The sequence below is a fragment of the Mugil cephalus genome, chromosome 8 (genome assembly GCF_022458985.1).
Source record: "Mugil cephalus isolate CIBA_MC_2020 chromosome 8, CIBA_Mcephalus_1.1, whole genome shotgun sequence".
Lineage (NCBI taxonomy): Eukaryota > Metazoa > Chordata > Actinopteri > Mugiliformes > Mugilidae > Mugil > Mugil cephalus.
The window spans coordinates 25,388,479-25,403,422 of record NC_061777.1 but is presented as its reverse complement, the minus strand read 5'-3'; the positions used below and the strand labels follow the sequence as shown (position 1 = coordinate 25,403,422).

General features: G+C 41.0%; 1 protein-coding gene across 4 annotated transcripts; it reads left to right on the top strand.

Annotated features, from left to right (window-relative positions):
- Window positions 1-410: 410 nt before the first annotated feature.
- On the top strand, window positions 411-14,677 carry fgf17 (fibroblast growth factor 17). 4 transcript variants are annotated; one of them, XM_047592290.1, is made up of 5 exons: window positions 411-519; window positions 10,519-10,555; window positions 10,755-10,899; window positions 12,227-12,333; window positions 14,207-14,677. In XM_047592290.1, exons 1-5 carry the CDS (start codon window positions 491-493, stop codon window positions 14,495-14,497), a joined length of 609 nt encoding a protein of 202 aa, XP_047448246.1. In that variant the 5' UTR covers window positions 411-490; the 3' UTR covers window positions 14,498-14,677. The 4 variants fall into 4 exon arrangements, with proteins under 4 accessions (XP_047448246.1, XP_047448244.1, XP_047448245.1 ...); XM_047592288.1 differs by having other exon boundaries at window positions 412-519; window positions 10,722-10,899; XM_047592289.1 differs by lacking the exon at window positions 411-519 and adding an exon at window positions 10,024-10,399.
- The last annotated feature ends 267 nt before the right edge of the window (window positions 14,678-14,944 follow it).

The following is a 14,944-nucleotide window of genomic DNA, read 5'->3' as shown; positions in this document are numbered from 1 at the left end:
TTACCCTGCTCCCTCCATGACCACTTGACCCCATACCTTCCTCCTGCACAGGTGAGACACTTATTCCAATTACTCTGGGCTGAACTGGGTTTGCTCAGAACTGTTTCAGGCATCGCTTACATATTTTTAGGGGATTTTTATGTTAAGAATATTTTATCGATCTTAACTTTCCTCTTTTGTTGCTCTGAATTCTGCTGGTATCCTAAATACAACTATTAAATAATAATATCCCCCACATTACCACTACCATCAAGTTATGGCGGTTTGCCCTCCTCTCAGTTGAAGTGACACCAGGCCTTGTTTATTTAGGTCATTATGTGTGAGGAACCCGTGACTGATGGCTTTCTGAGTGGCTCTGTGCGTTTGTCTACGGGAGCAGAGTGTAAGGAGGGCCTATCTGAGCCTGGGCCCTCATTGGCTGGAAGGGACACACTGAGGGGGGACAGGGGACCGGCAGAGGCCGGATGCGAGGAGAGATTGACAGGGGTCGATGGCAGCCCTCTTGGAGGTCACAGCCAGGTAAGAGGGCAGCGTTTTGTTCATCCTCAACACCTACCTGACTCAGTGAGGAACATTTGGTTTATCGTGCTGTAAATCATAATTTATAAAAACTGTACACTGGCATTCCTGACTGCTAACAATTGGACTTGAGAGGCTGCACTGGAAAATTCAAAAATTTCAATACTTTCTCCTGCATGGTGTTCTGTGACAATCAGACACGCCAACATGTCATCACACCAAAATGACAAAATGATTACTTGCGTCTTTCCACATTTTTTCCATACCTACAAGGTAGATGTGAAGTGTAACGATAAATCTTTATGGTTTTACCTGAGTATAACTAAGCCTAGACCTGTAAATACTGTAAACTGAGGAATTTAATTGTCTGGTGGTTCATAGCTGGTTCATAGCTATAACTAATGTCACTATACTATATCCTCAGAAAGCCACAGGCTGTTTAAGGTCAAAACACTTATCAGAGAAGTGGATGTGGCACGGATCATATATTCTGTGGGTACGTAACTTTGTAGTTTCAGGGTCTTTCATCAGTGAAAGACAGCAAGTGAGTCATGGAAGCTCTCCTGAAATACCAGGCGTGCTGTTGTGTCACTGTCGCCAGCCGCCAATTTGTAGGGCACCACTTGTCTTGCCGCAGGTCTGGTGGCTGTGGTGGGGAAGGGGGGAGGCGAGGGAGGGCAGTGGAGGGTGACAGAAAATAGAAAATGGAAAATTCCTGTGTGAAGTGCAGTCGTTGTTGATCAGGTGTGAACTGCAGAGCAGAGATCAGAGCAGGAAGGGGCGGTGGGAGCAGACAGCTGCTGTAGCCCCACATCAAGCCCTTCCACCACAGCGCACCAGCTGGGACTGGGGCCCCCCGGCTCTCATCGGGCCAGCCAGGGGCAGCCATGCTTTAGGTGAGAGGAGGGCTGCATTGGGCAGGATGCAGCTATTTAGCTCCACTTGGACATATTTCACACAGTTTGCACTTGGGAATGACTAATTATCTGATGACACAAACAAACGTATCTTTCTTAAGCACTGAATTAACAACAGGGCAGATACAGACTTCCACGTGGACTCATGACACACAGAGGTTGTTTGCGTTACATACTGCTTTTATGCTAGAAGTGCTTAATAATTATATTTATTATTTTTCATTCAGCACAGCTTTTCATATTAAGCTCTAAAATGACATATGGGTATCTCCTCTCATTACAGTAAATATTCAGACCCTTTTATCTTTGGCACATTTCATTTATATTGTACAGCCCCTACCCTTTTACGTTACACATTTGGTGTTTGGATAAACACCACAGTAAAAATATCTGGAAACAGTGTTGCTTTGTATCCTGAATCTCTCTTCTTCGGCATCATATGACAAATGCAAGCCGAAACAGCTTGTAGTTCCTTCAGACAACCAGTGAGATCTCTGGCTTCCGGAAGAACCAGCTATTTTCAAGCTAAACGCCTGAGACAAGAAGAATGTTAATAAAATAGAAAAGTTCACACTATATTCCAAACTGATATATATAGAGAGAGATGAGTCTAACATTGGAAAGTGCTCATTAAAAAAGCCAGTGCCTATTTTCTGCTCAGGTCCTGTAGTGTGTCGGAAATATTTAAGTTTATGCACCAGAGCCTCTGAACACACCATCAGAACATTTTCAGATTTCCATGTAAGATTGGGAATTTCAATGTGATTTCAGACTTTTGGACAAAACCGTCAGAGGAGCAAAATCTCTAGGGTGAATGACAAGCACAGTAGCACATTTTGTGTCGATCATAGTGTTCAAGGGGCAGGGGGGGGTAATACAGTATCATTGCATTCATGTTTTATTTTTAAAATACATGCTATTAACAAAACCCGTGAAAACCCGTAGTACTGTAACAGTGTAAAAGATATAATATTACCTACAATATAATTACCAACAATGCCTCTGACGTGTAGAGGAGTAGAACTAAAACTAGTTAAAATGTCAGTTGATTCAGTTAAAGCACAAAAATGTTTTTTAATGGAAAGAAAACATTATAGGTACACGTATGCTTTACAATGATTGATGGCAATGTGAAGTTTTGCTGCTTCAGAGACGGTGAGAGATGGTGTAGAGTAAAAAAAAAAAGGAAAGTTGACTGACAGTGTGTAAATCTGCACTCAGCAGTGGAATATTTGCCACTTTCCCCCCATGCCAAGCTGGAATAAATCAGCAGATGCACAAGCAGTCAGTGAAAAACAAAGGGACAAGAGAAATACATTTACTGATGGATGCATCAAATGCATTTGTAGTTTTTCGTCGGACACTTTACATCTCACCGTGACTGTTTGATTGTTGACTGCTCCCCTGTGGTGTAAACAAATCTCCCCCCTGGTTTCAGTCCTGCACTTTTCTCCCCTTGTTTTTAAAGATTCCTCTGAAGGATTCTTTTGGGGGGTGCTGGAGACGTGTTTTGACTGCGGGGCCCACTGACATCAACGACATATGTCTGTAGTCTCGCTGTCAACTGATGACAGAACAAATCTTGAAAATGGCCATTAATGAGCCCTTGAAATCCCAGACCAGTCAAATATAATGGCCTGATGTGTCTTCGGGGAGCAAGAGGTCACATGTTTTTCCATCCATAACTAATTTCTAATAAATGGCCAGTTTCCCAAAGCTGGTATTCAGAGGTCAAATTGTTTGCATGCTTTGTTTTTTCCCTTGTCACAAAAATACCACACTACATTTTCTTTATTTTTCTATGATTTGTTCAAAATTAACCTTGACTTAATTGCAGCAAAGCAAGCTTTTAAGTCTGTAGGGCTCTACAGAATGCACCGTCGTAAATCAACCTGCTTTGTTATTACCTTCCACAAATAAAGAGGAATGTTTTCATTTGTGTGTGTTCAGTGGAAAATCTCATCCTGGAAAAGTTAAGCTAGCTAGCATGAAATCTAGAAGAGAATAGGTACAAGGGAACGTGTTGAACAAATTCTTTGTACATGTCTATATACTCGGACATATTCTGTGATTTTGCATGGACTTTACATTTAAAAAAAAAAAAAAAAAAACAAACAACCAGAAGTGCTAGGGGCTCTTGGATTGCTTTCCTCAAAATGTGATATAATTAATTAAATGGTAAGGTAAATAAAAATATACTAAGCAACACAGTGCTGTTTAGTCAAAATAAGTAACTCTAACAAGGGCAAACATTATTATACTGATAATTGTTCAAGATGCCAGTGGTTCTGTACCTGTAGTGTTTGCAAGGTGTCCCGCACCTTTGGCACCTTCTCAGTGAGCATGTTGAATTGGCATCTGAATAAATCAGGGAAAGAGATCTCTTGGCTGTTCGACTTTGCAAAGCCAAACACAAGAAGAATACTGAAATGACAAAACAAACAAGTTCAAAATGCAAACAGAATGATTTTCTCATGTTGTCACCTGCATCTGCTCTGAACATTCAGATATATTCACAGCAACAGGATCATGTAGAATGAATAAACTGTAGACCAACAGAGATAGTTTGTATCTCTTCCTAACCCTAACCCTTCCTGTTTCCTCATTTGAAAGATGAATATTGACTATTGCCACCTGCTGGTGTCAAGAGATAGTTCCTCTTATGCAAGTGCAGAAGGTTAGCCTGAAAGCCAGACCAGCTTCCCCGCCCAGCAATTTAATATGGCAGAAACTTAGTTTGGAGTTGCTCTGTTGGTTACTGAATATGCCCAGGCAAAGATCTGTCGGGTCAATATAATTGTTTGGAAGGGTCTTTAAGCTGCAAATGACTGAAGATTTCCAGCAATGTAGTCATCCACGTCATCTGAACGGCATGGAGTTGAATTTGTTTATAACAGAATACCTACGGTTGGTTGCGGGACTATCCAATAGCTGTTTAATCATGCCCCACAATGAAATATTCAGACTCATATTCTAATAATAATATGAGTCTGCTTACCCTTGGCCAGTAGAATGTATGTGTCAGCTGAATGTTAGCTGAAGTCTTTGTGGTGTGTGACTTTATAGTTAGTTGCAAGTAGGTCTTGATCTAGGTTTCCGTTATCTAGGTCTTAACAGCCTCAGTTCCTGGTGTCATGGTGTCAATGCTGGAAACATTCCATGTGTTGACATGAATGCATCACGAATGCATCACGTCAGTTCTACTTCCACTAGCATGTATTAATTATTTAAATAACATGCAGTGCTTAATAGAGGAATTTATAGTGTCAGTGAACATGGAGCGGTTCACTGGATATCCCTTTATAGTAAATATAGCCTACTGGGAAATGTGTTACTGACTGTGCAAGTCTAAGATCTTCAAGGGAGTTCCAGAGATGAGGGACCCTGACTGAAAAAGCCTGATCACTGTCAGTCCTTTCTGAATCCAAGGAACAGCCCCAGGTCTGAAGCTGCAGTCTTACCTGCAGAGTTCAATTTAGCTCAATCAGCCTTGAAGTGCTTCCGAGCTGATCAATAAAGACTTGAATTCAACTCTAAAACAAAACAAAAAATAAAACAGTGAGTCAATTTCTCACTAGTATCAATCGAAACGGTTAACTGAGATGGCTAACGTGTCCACATGCCATACAATCAATTAAAAGCTAACAATGAATTTCTCAGGAGCTTCGGTTACGACTTCAAAGCAGTAGCATGTGTGTTCCAACCATTTACAACACTGTCTGTCATCAGAAAGCGATCTGGCTTCAGCGTGACCTTGCATCTAACCCTGTTAGATATGCGCCTCGAGCATGTTCATTGCTCAGTGACATTTTGCTCCTTAAAAATAACACAGATGCTAGGCCCTGTCTGACTCTGTAGCCTCGGTGTAGCTGGACATTGCTATTTTCATTACCACCACTCCTTGTAACCCCCACCACCCCCACCTTCACTCTCGGTGCCTGTTGCTCTGAGAATCACAGTTGTGAGTCACTTTATTAGTTTTGAAGTTGGACATGTTCTCAGCTTCTTGGCCTGCAGATGAAGCGGTCAGACACTGTCTGCAACTGAAGAGTGTTAATCATGGATCAACAGCTTGGGTTTCACCTGTCGGACGGCGCAGCACTCAGGGACTCGGAAGGATTTACACAGTCTGGTCACCCTGACAGTGTTGTCTATCACCCATTAGCTCTTACATATTGTGTTAAGTTATTCGAGCTTATCACTCTGAGCTGCCGATGTTACATTTTTAGGGACACGCTTTCAAACTTCCGCAGATTTGGGATTTTTCTTTTGTCGTTCATCATAACAATGCAGCTGCATCCCATGATTATCATATTAGGATTGCTGGTATGTATGCAGGGGTGTGTGTGTGTGTGTTCAAAGGCTTTGCAGGCCAGCACTCATTATGGATAAAGGGGGTGGGGAAGCTAGTTCAAATTTATTGCCTGCGTCAGCTGTGTCAAATTTGGCAAGCTCAAATGGTCAGCTTGCAAATGGCAGGGCGATACCTAAGGGTCAACAGCCTTTGTAATAAGCAAAGCGTACATGTGTATGTCTTAAGAGTTCATCGACATAAAGCAGTGCCCAAAGTACAATCAGGAAAATCTACATATTTAGTGCAACATTTGAAACAGTGATTACTGACCTGGCTGTGGGTTCATGTGGCATGAAGGGCAAGAGGAGCCCCGCTGCTGCTGATGAAGAGACGGCTGCTCGTCGGCATCAATCCTCTGGTCTTTTTTTTTCTTTAATTCTTTTTAAACTTTTCTGTTCTTTTGATCATTCATAAAGGGGACCACCCACTTTCTGAACCCTTGCCTCTATTTTTGCAGGGTCAGAAAGAGTGGCCAGTTGCTCTTTATGGCGGAGATTTTTACGATGTGGTCAGAGCTGTTTGGGGACCACCAGTTCTCCTTTCACTTGTCACTGGAGCTACTGTAGCCCCGAGGAAGGCCTGAGCTGTGTGGGAAATACGTTTTGAAGTGTGTCTGTAAGGCATTTTCCCTGTGTGTATTAAAGGGCTATACAATCTTTCATAAAGACAAATATTTCTTATGAATATAGTAATTCTTTCTCATGTAAACTAATGTTTGGGATTCCACCCAATAAGAAATAAGGACCACTAGTTGAACTTCGAAATACCAAAGAAATTACTTCATCAGGGAAAAAAAATGTCAATAGAGAAAGAAATATCTAACATTATATTCTTTATATGGACATAATCTTAATCAATACATAAAAAGTGAGTTGTAACGTAATTAATTGCTGTTGTTGGAAAACTAATTAACCTTTTGTCCAGTGGTTGCTAAACCATTAGGGACCACTCCAATGAGTCAATCGATAAGATGTTGTATACTGATCAGTAGAGTTATCATTTTTCTCTTTTTATCTAATCTTTGCTAATTTTACTTTTTAATTTCTGTTCTTAAATGTCATCAGACCCATTGGAATCCACCATGAGTGCTCTGTCAACATTTGGACCAAATGAAATGGTTATTACCCAATGTAAATGTTCAGATTTTCCATTATGGAGCACAGCGGTGGGCCTATCATCCAATAGACAGACTTTATAGTCCCTAGAGCCTTGTTGCTAGCATGGCTCAAATCTTCACCTGTCCTTGTGGCTAGAGTTGTCTCCATTTCTGTCATCATCCAGTTGCAGTGTACAGAGTCCCATATAAATAGGATCACATTACATGGCCTCAAATCTCTGTGTCACTTTGCAGAGGTGTGTGATTCTGTGTGGTGTCCACAGCAGTCTAGGGGAGTTTGTTTTACTCTAGTTATGACGTGTTTCTATGTGCACATGCTCTGTATGTATGAAAAACTAATCTCGTGGATTTTTTGGTCAGGTTTGAGCTGTCTCACGATTACACACCACAACCATGGACATACAACAGAAAGACCCTAGTGTACATGAAAAATGTTGAAATTCATCTTCCATGGCTCATGAATATCCCGAGAAAATCTGCATGTCGATTTCTAGACGTGGTGTCATGCATAGTGTGAATATGTAGAACAAAATATGGTGATATTCTGGAAAGGCAGACTGTCTGGATAACCAACTCTTTGAACCTTGTGGTGGTTTGCCCAAAGTTTGTGAGGAAGATTGTGCAGTAGTATGGGTATGATGTGGGTTTACCTTGGCGAAGAGAGGAGTGTGAATCCACAGGATCTATCCCATCATCTCCAAATGACACATTACATCACTTTAACTGATTCCGTGCAAGACGTAACTTGTCACTAAGGAAGCATCCAATAGAGATGCATTTCTACTACAGTATGTGTCTAACATGCAGGAAACCTTTGAGAAGACACTCTGGAGGAGAGCACTTTATACCTCTGCATTCCCAGGAGAAGCTAGAGGACATCTGGACAGTTTTGATTAAGGCATGGTTTCCTCATCTATGTGCTGTAGCAGTTCATAATGAAAATTTTGTTACTAAGTTGAATGGGTGGTGGGAGTAGATATTAGATGTTTATGATCCTTTGGAGGACTACATATATATCTGTATGTGAAGATTCACAGTCATATGGGTAGAGCTATGGTCTCACACAAATTCAGTTGACAGTTTGGTTGAAACCGCATAGGTCTTGCACAGTTCTGCCTGCCGTCAGTGACAGATCCGGATCTTCCTAAGACTGGAACAGTGCCATGTTGAATCCAGGTCCCAGGATGAAAAAGAAAAATATGGAGCCTGTGCGGTTCCATTTTTCATTTGTGTGAAGAGCCTGATACCAAGACAATGATGTCATCACCCCACTCTCGCCCCTTGATCCCCAACCCTCTAGCGCCCGTTGTCTCATAACAACAACAACATTAATGGCAGACTTCAGATTTGTGATGTTGCTGCATCAGATATTGACCCATGTTCGGTGGCTAGGTCCAATATGCTGTTGCTTCACCCCTACCATAAGATGAAACGATGTATAGCATGCAAGGTTGATGCACATTTTTTTTTCTTTGGCTGAGGTCTCTAGCAGAAACAGTGCCACTCATGGGTCTGCGATATGTACTACAGCCTTTCTACAACTAAATACAACTAGTTTCGTAATGGGTCAATATTTACAGAGAAATGCTCGACTCAATGGAAAGGAAAACCGGATTGTTTTCGTATGTGTAGACGTAGCCTAAGTTCACTACACTGAGCCTGAAAACACAGTAGGTTACAATGTCCTCATAATATTAGGGATAATGTGACATCTCACGACAATGGTTTCCACCACAGATAAACTGGCATGTAAGTTGTTCCATTCCACAGTTGTTGTATACCTTCTGTCTCTTTGTGTAATCCCAGACTGAAGTTTCCAGTACTGTTGCCTTCTGTTGATGCCTGGGCTCGTTATCCATCCATGGAATGAACTGGGGATCAGTCAGCTGCCTCAGTGGTGATACTGGTGATGGACAGAGGTGTAAACGTCATTCAGTCAATTAGCCGTTTAGTCGTTTACTCTTTGTGTCTTTTGTTGAGTTATCTTTAATTGCACAGACAGGTTGCATTGCTCAAGGCCTGAAAATGTCTTGTAAATTCTAATTAAGAGGTAAAGGTGTGTCCCCTCTGTAGATAACAGTTTTTGTAGTGCAGTGTGTTTTTAATTGTGAATTCATTTAATTCTGGGTGAAAAAAAAAAAAAAAAACAGTACTGGGAGGTGGACAAAGGCCTGTCAGACTGTATCTATGCTGTGCCATGCTATTGTGCTGAGTAGATGCAGATCCTGATCTTCCAGTGTTTTCTACCTAGTTGAGACCAATCTACTTGTGTGAGGTATCTCCCTCATGCAAATAAGCAAACAAACTGTGCATCATGTTGTCATCACTCACGCTAAGTGTTTCTTTAGGTTTCTGACAAAAACAATACTGACTGTTGTTACACAAGAGTGGAACTGACTGATGGGCTGGCGTCTTACAGTGAGACGTGACACTAGTAAGTGGAACCAGAAAGTGTTGGCTCCTGTCAGACAGTTAGAAGCAGATCACTGTGGAAGAGATTCTAAACGGCTTCTTCTTTTCTTTCTATTATATGTTGGTTAAGAGAAGAGGAGAATGTTAAAGATGTGAAGCCAGTGGAAAGCCTTTCAAAGAGGCAGAGGAAAAACAGTGGCCCCACCGCTCATCTCAGGATGTTGATTGATTATTATGTAGAAGATGAAACAGGCCTTTTGTCGGATTTGTTTTGGGCTCCTTTTACATGAGCTGGAAGTGTGACCAGTTACCATGAGATAAAAGGAGAAGTGTGGTAGGGGGGTGATGGGAAGGTGGGTTGCAATGGTTTCTTTAACACCTAATTGCCACACCCATAAGGTGACATTAAGCTCCTCACTTTTAAATACAATGCTGCCATAATGATCTACATTAAATCAGGCTGAGTGGCGTTTGATTTTCTTCAAATCGTTCGATTGAGGTTTCTGATATAAAGCCCACGTTTTAGTTGTACCTTTTATTTTTCTGCATGTATTTCTGTATGTGAGTGATTTCTTCTTTTTTCTGAGAGAGTCTATCCCTATTAAATCATCGTTAGGGCTCCTGTGGCTGCGCCCACCCACAATAAAAAGATTTCAGGGAGGGACTTTTTTTTGGCTTTCAACATTTAACCAGTGAGCAGCCGGGTGCCGGTGAGACAGAGGGCTTTTTAAAACCTGGAATTAACTCAAGGAGACGCACACTGGGGCCATAGTGATGTAGTGTAAAGACAACAAGAGAAATAAGAGCTTTCTTTGTCATATATATATTTAAATAATGGACGTATGTCCTTTTGACGCGCAGTTTATTGCGCAGGCTTTTTGATAAATCAGAGGGGAAATAACTGCGGGACTTCTGTGGCTGTGGATGGACAGTTCGGGAGAGCACATGCAAAGACTGCGGGAACTGTTGGATTTATTTACCGCATCCTTCTGGGATTTATCTGCTTCAAGAATCCCTTCTTTCTTAATCGGATGAAATAACGAGGAGAATGTATGGAATAAACCAGCGCTGCATTTACATGTGAGCAGACAGACAGGGCACTGGGATTGCATGACTGAAAAAAACATTAAAAAATTGTGGGGGGAAAACAATATGACCACTTTTTAAATTTACTTACATATTGTTTGTTGCCTCTACAGATCATTTCATTTCTTCGTGCTGTGGTGCCACGCTCAGGTAAGCGCACAAGAACCTTGGTCAATACTTTAAAATAGTCCACTGATTGTGCGTAAAACATAGCCTATTGGTAGTTTCAAGTGTCAAGATGCAGTAGGGATATCAGATTTATATTTCTCTAGAAAGACAAAAATATGTATTTTATTTTTCCCTTTGTATAAAAAAGGGGGAGAATCACCCGTCTCCTAATTTTAACCAGTATGTGAGGACGCAGGGCGCAGTGACGGACCAGCTCAGCCGCAGACAAGTCAGGGTTTACCAGCTCTACAGCCGCACCAGCGGGAAACACGTCCAGATTCAGGGCAAAAGGGTCACTGCCACCGCCGAGGATGGAAACACGTACGGTAAGAATCGGACCCGTGCCTGCTGGGGGCCCTTAACAAAATTATTTGTCCTTTACAACCAAACTCCTGTCAATTCAATCTGTTGTAACAAATTTTAATCAGTTTCCATACAACTCTTTAATCCAGATGTGTGGCAATATGTCAGTCATACATGAGCTAAATAAAGACTTATTAATCTGTAGAATATTTGGGAGAAATATTAACATATTCATTTTTGCACTTTGGTTCATGGAATAAAGTCACAGATTGGGGAACAGTTTTAATATATATGTATTTTTAGTTAAAAGATAAAATCCCCCATAATATTAGTCTTTTAAAAAAGTATTAGGTTATTCGTGGCTATATGTAATTAACAAGAATTATTCAACAAGTTCAGCTGAATTTGTTTTGGCTTTTATTTTTTGGGGATATACCAATACCTGATTGGCAACCTTGTCAGATAATTATTAAGAGACACACTGGGCCTTGTATTTATATACTCAGTTTTATTTATTTTAAACATGGCCAGCAGCATCTCCAGAATGAGAGCTCTCATAAGTTATAAGATTTTCTGTAGAACTTGGTGCACCATCCTGCAGCAGATGATTACAATATATATTCAGAGAAATTAAGTGAAAATCTCAAGCGTCACCACAAAGCCCCCACTGAGGGCCGACGTCCTCGGGCACAACCAGCAGTTTCACCTCCAGTCTGCCTGTCCCTCCCTCTGTGAGGTGTTTACAGGCTTATATGTTAATTCAGCCTCCCTGCTGTATCCATGAAGCCATCGTCTGGCAAATTACCGGCTGATTAGGACAAGCCCTTTGTCTCCACGGCCTCAATACACAAGGCTGTTGTAATGCCTAGTGGCCATTATTTACTGCAGGAAAAAATCAATTGGGGATGTATATCCTGCTGCCAGTGTGGCTCTTTAATGTATAGTGATAACATTAGTTTAATCAGTTGGTGCAATGACTGACAGTTTATGCTGACTAAAGTGTGACAATTCTCATTCAAATTTGTACCCAGCAGAAAAAGCCCATTCTAACAGGCCAACTAACATTAAGCAAAATGACTCGTCTGACAAATACTGCCCATGCATATATGGAGTATACATTCAAGCCAAAGTTGTTTCTAGCTTACGTTTGGCAGTAAAGCAGAGACTTGTAGAACTTTAGAGCTGAATATCAGTATCTAGTCTCAATGTTATGTGATTTTCCAGAGAAGACGGTGTTTATATGTTTCGTTTGTGTATGGGATATTACACATAGCTTAAGGACAGAAGCCAGTCTGTAGTTGTCAGCGGTGTCTCATTTAATCTCATGATGTCCTCCTCTGTTTCTTGCAGCTCGCCTGTTTGTCGAGACGGACACGTTTGGCAGTCGAGTGAGGATAAGAGGTGCAGAAAGTGGGCGCTACCTCTGCATGAACCGGAAAGGGAAACTTGTTGGAAAGGTACAATAAACATTTCTGAATCAACTCAACTCATTTGAAAGCACAGGTGATGATGTGTGCAGATACTAAAACATTAGTGAGAACTACGTAAAAGGCACACTGTAGTTGCAGCATGGTAAAAATTACGCACACACATTCTACTGTTGCAGGCAGAAATTGAGTAAAATAGTCTCTACTATGTTACGCAACCTTTTAAAACATTAACACCCTGAATCTGTTTTTCTTCCTTTTTAACTCATAAGGATTATCATCCCATCAGATATCACGTCACTGTAACAACTGGTAGCACTTACAATAAAGCTCCCGTCCATTGTCAGTGTGGCCTTATAACTTGTCAGTCACCCCAGGACGTGATGTACTACTGGAAAAAAGGAATACTCACATGCCGAGTGATGGTTACTCAGTCTTTTTGGCCACGGCTGACAGCAGCGGGGGATAATACCCTCCCGTCGTGCACTGCCCATGCCTGTTTGGTCATAAGTCAACTCTCCACTTCCTTCAAGGAAATGGAAAAGATAGATTCACATGTCTGGCTGACGTGACAAGCCGTAAATCTATTTCTCATCAGGGCTCTGAGGTGTTGAAACTGTGGATGCTGTAATGTCCTTTAGACGTTAGAAGGATACTCGGAAAAAGACTACTTTGAGCTCCAAACTACTCAAATATGATGCTATCCCACTTTCAGTCAGAATTATTTCTGTTGACACCATTTTGGGTTTAATCTGTCACATACCTACATTTGGTTGAATGGTAGTTCAAAGAGGAAATAGGGATTTCTATTTTTAGGGAGTACCCTAGGCCATGTTTTTGAAATAGATGAGATGATAAGTAACTCATATCTGTTCTGTTAATTGCGCTCATGAGATATTTCATCTCGAATAAAATCATCTCAAATGAATACGGGTAACACAAATGAGCAGCATGAATCAGGAGAGGCCTCTGAATGACCTTTCTATCCTACCAGCTAATAGTAGCTCCTTGCATCTTAGCTTTTCAGCTTAGCTTGTTAGTCTACCAGCTAATAGTAACCTGTTTCCCCATTTGGTTGATGAATACAGGGTATTGCCACTTGCTGGTATCAATAACTGGACACAGTCGACACTAGGCAGTGTAGCAGTCAGCCTTCATTGACTGTTGTTCATAGATGTTGGCTTCAACATGATCTTTCTTATTCATGCTTGACCAACAGGGAGCTGCCTTTTGAGTTTACAAAACTCAAAAACTGAACATTTGAACATTACATCAGTTGATTGATACTATTCTTTTATGTGCATGCCAACAATGTTTTGACCTTAGGTAAGCACACAGACTGGAAACTACAGGCTCAATCTACAATTCATGAAACACGGCACGGTTCAGTTTTACAAGAAAAATAGTCGTTAAACCTTTTCCTGTTAAATAAATGAAATGTAATTATTTAATTTATTGTGTGGCTTTTGACACACCTTGACTACTAAGCTAATGTTTTGAAAGCTCTTATTTAATGTAAAAAAAATAGCAACAGTGACATTCATTTTTCCCCATTTTTTAACAATAATACATGTAATAAGCATTGTACAAATTGTTGAGAATTGTTGTTCTCAGTATCAATCTCTTTCCGTGCTTCAAACTGACAGAAGAAAGACCTAAAAGGTGTGCAGATTGTGTCTGAAATTCTTTTTTTTTTTTGTATAAGGGCAAATGTGTTATTTTGTCTTTCAAAGTCACACTTAGTTTAAACACATTTAAAAAGCTGTGTAAGTTCACAATCATCTAATATGTGTGGATATTTGTGCTTTTCCTTGAAATCCAAAGCTCATTCTGTTTGATGTGCATGTGAATGCATCTGAAATCTATCCAGCTTTAACATAAAGTTCCCTTTCTCCTTGCGCAGCCCAACGGCCGGAGCAGGGACTGTATCTTCACAGAGATTGTACTGGAGAACAATTACACAGCCTTCCAGAATGCCAAATATGAGGGCTGGTATGTGGCTTTCACCAGGAAAGGGCGGCCCATCAAAGCGTCCAGGACGAGGGAGAACCAGAGAGAGGTTCATTTCATCAAGAGGCTCCACACGGGCCCGCCGCCTTTCCCCAACACGGACCAAAGCAAACACTTTGAGTTCATCCGATTTCCGGCCACACGTCGAGCAAAGCGGAACAGGAAATCACGCACCTCTTCCTAACGCACAGCAGCAGCAATGGACTGATGACAGTTGTGATATAGTTAGACACAGATGGGATTTTATTTTTGTATATTTTTGATAGGTAAAAAGATTGCTCAGATGCCATAAATCTAAAGTAATATTGCTGTAAAATGATCATGTGTAAATACTGAAAGAGTAAAGCAGATGGGTTATATTTAATCATCCTGTGTGTATGTGTTACCTTCTGGAGAGCTAAGGGATGAGCTGAGCTCAGTTTGTGGAAGGGCACCATTTGGAAAAGGCCACATACTCCTCCCAAGTGACAGTGGGATGAAAAAATAATTGTTGATACCAAAGTTATTGCCCACTATACAATGCAGTTTCATTATTTGTCCTAGGCACCCAAAAACCAACCAGCACTTTAGAGCTGATTCATTGATTGGTCCATTAAATGACTGACTGAATTGGAAGACATTTAAATTGATT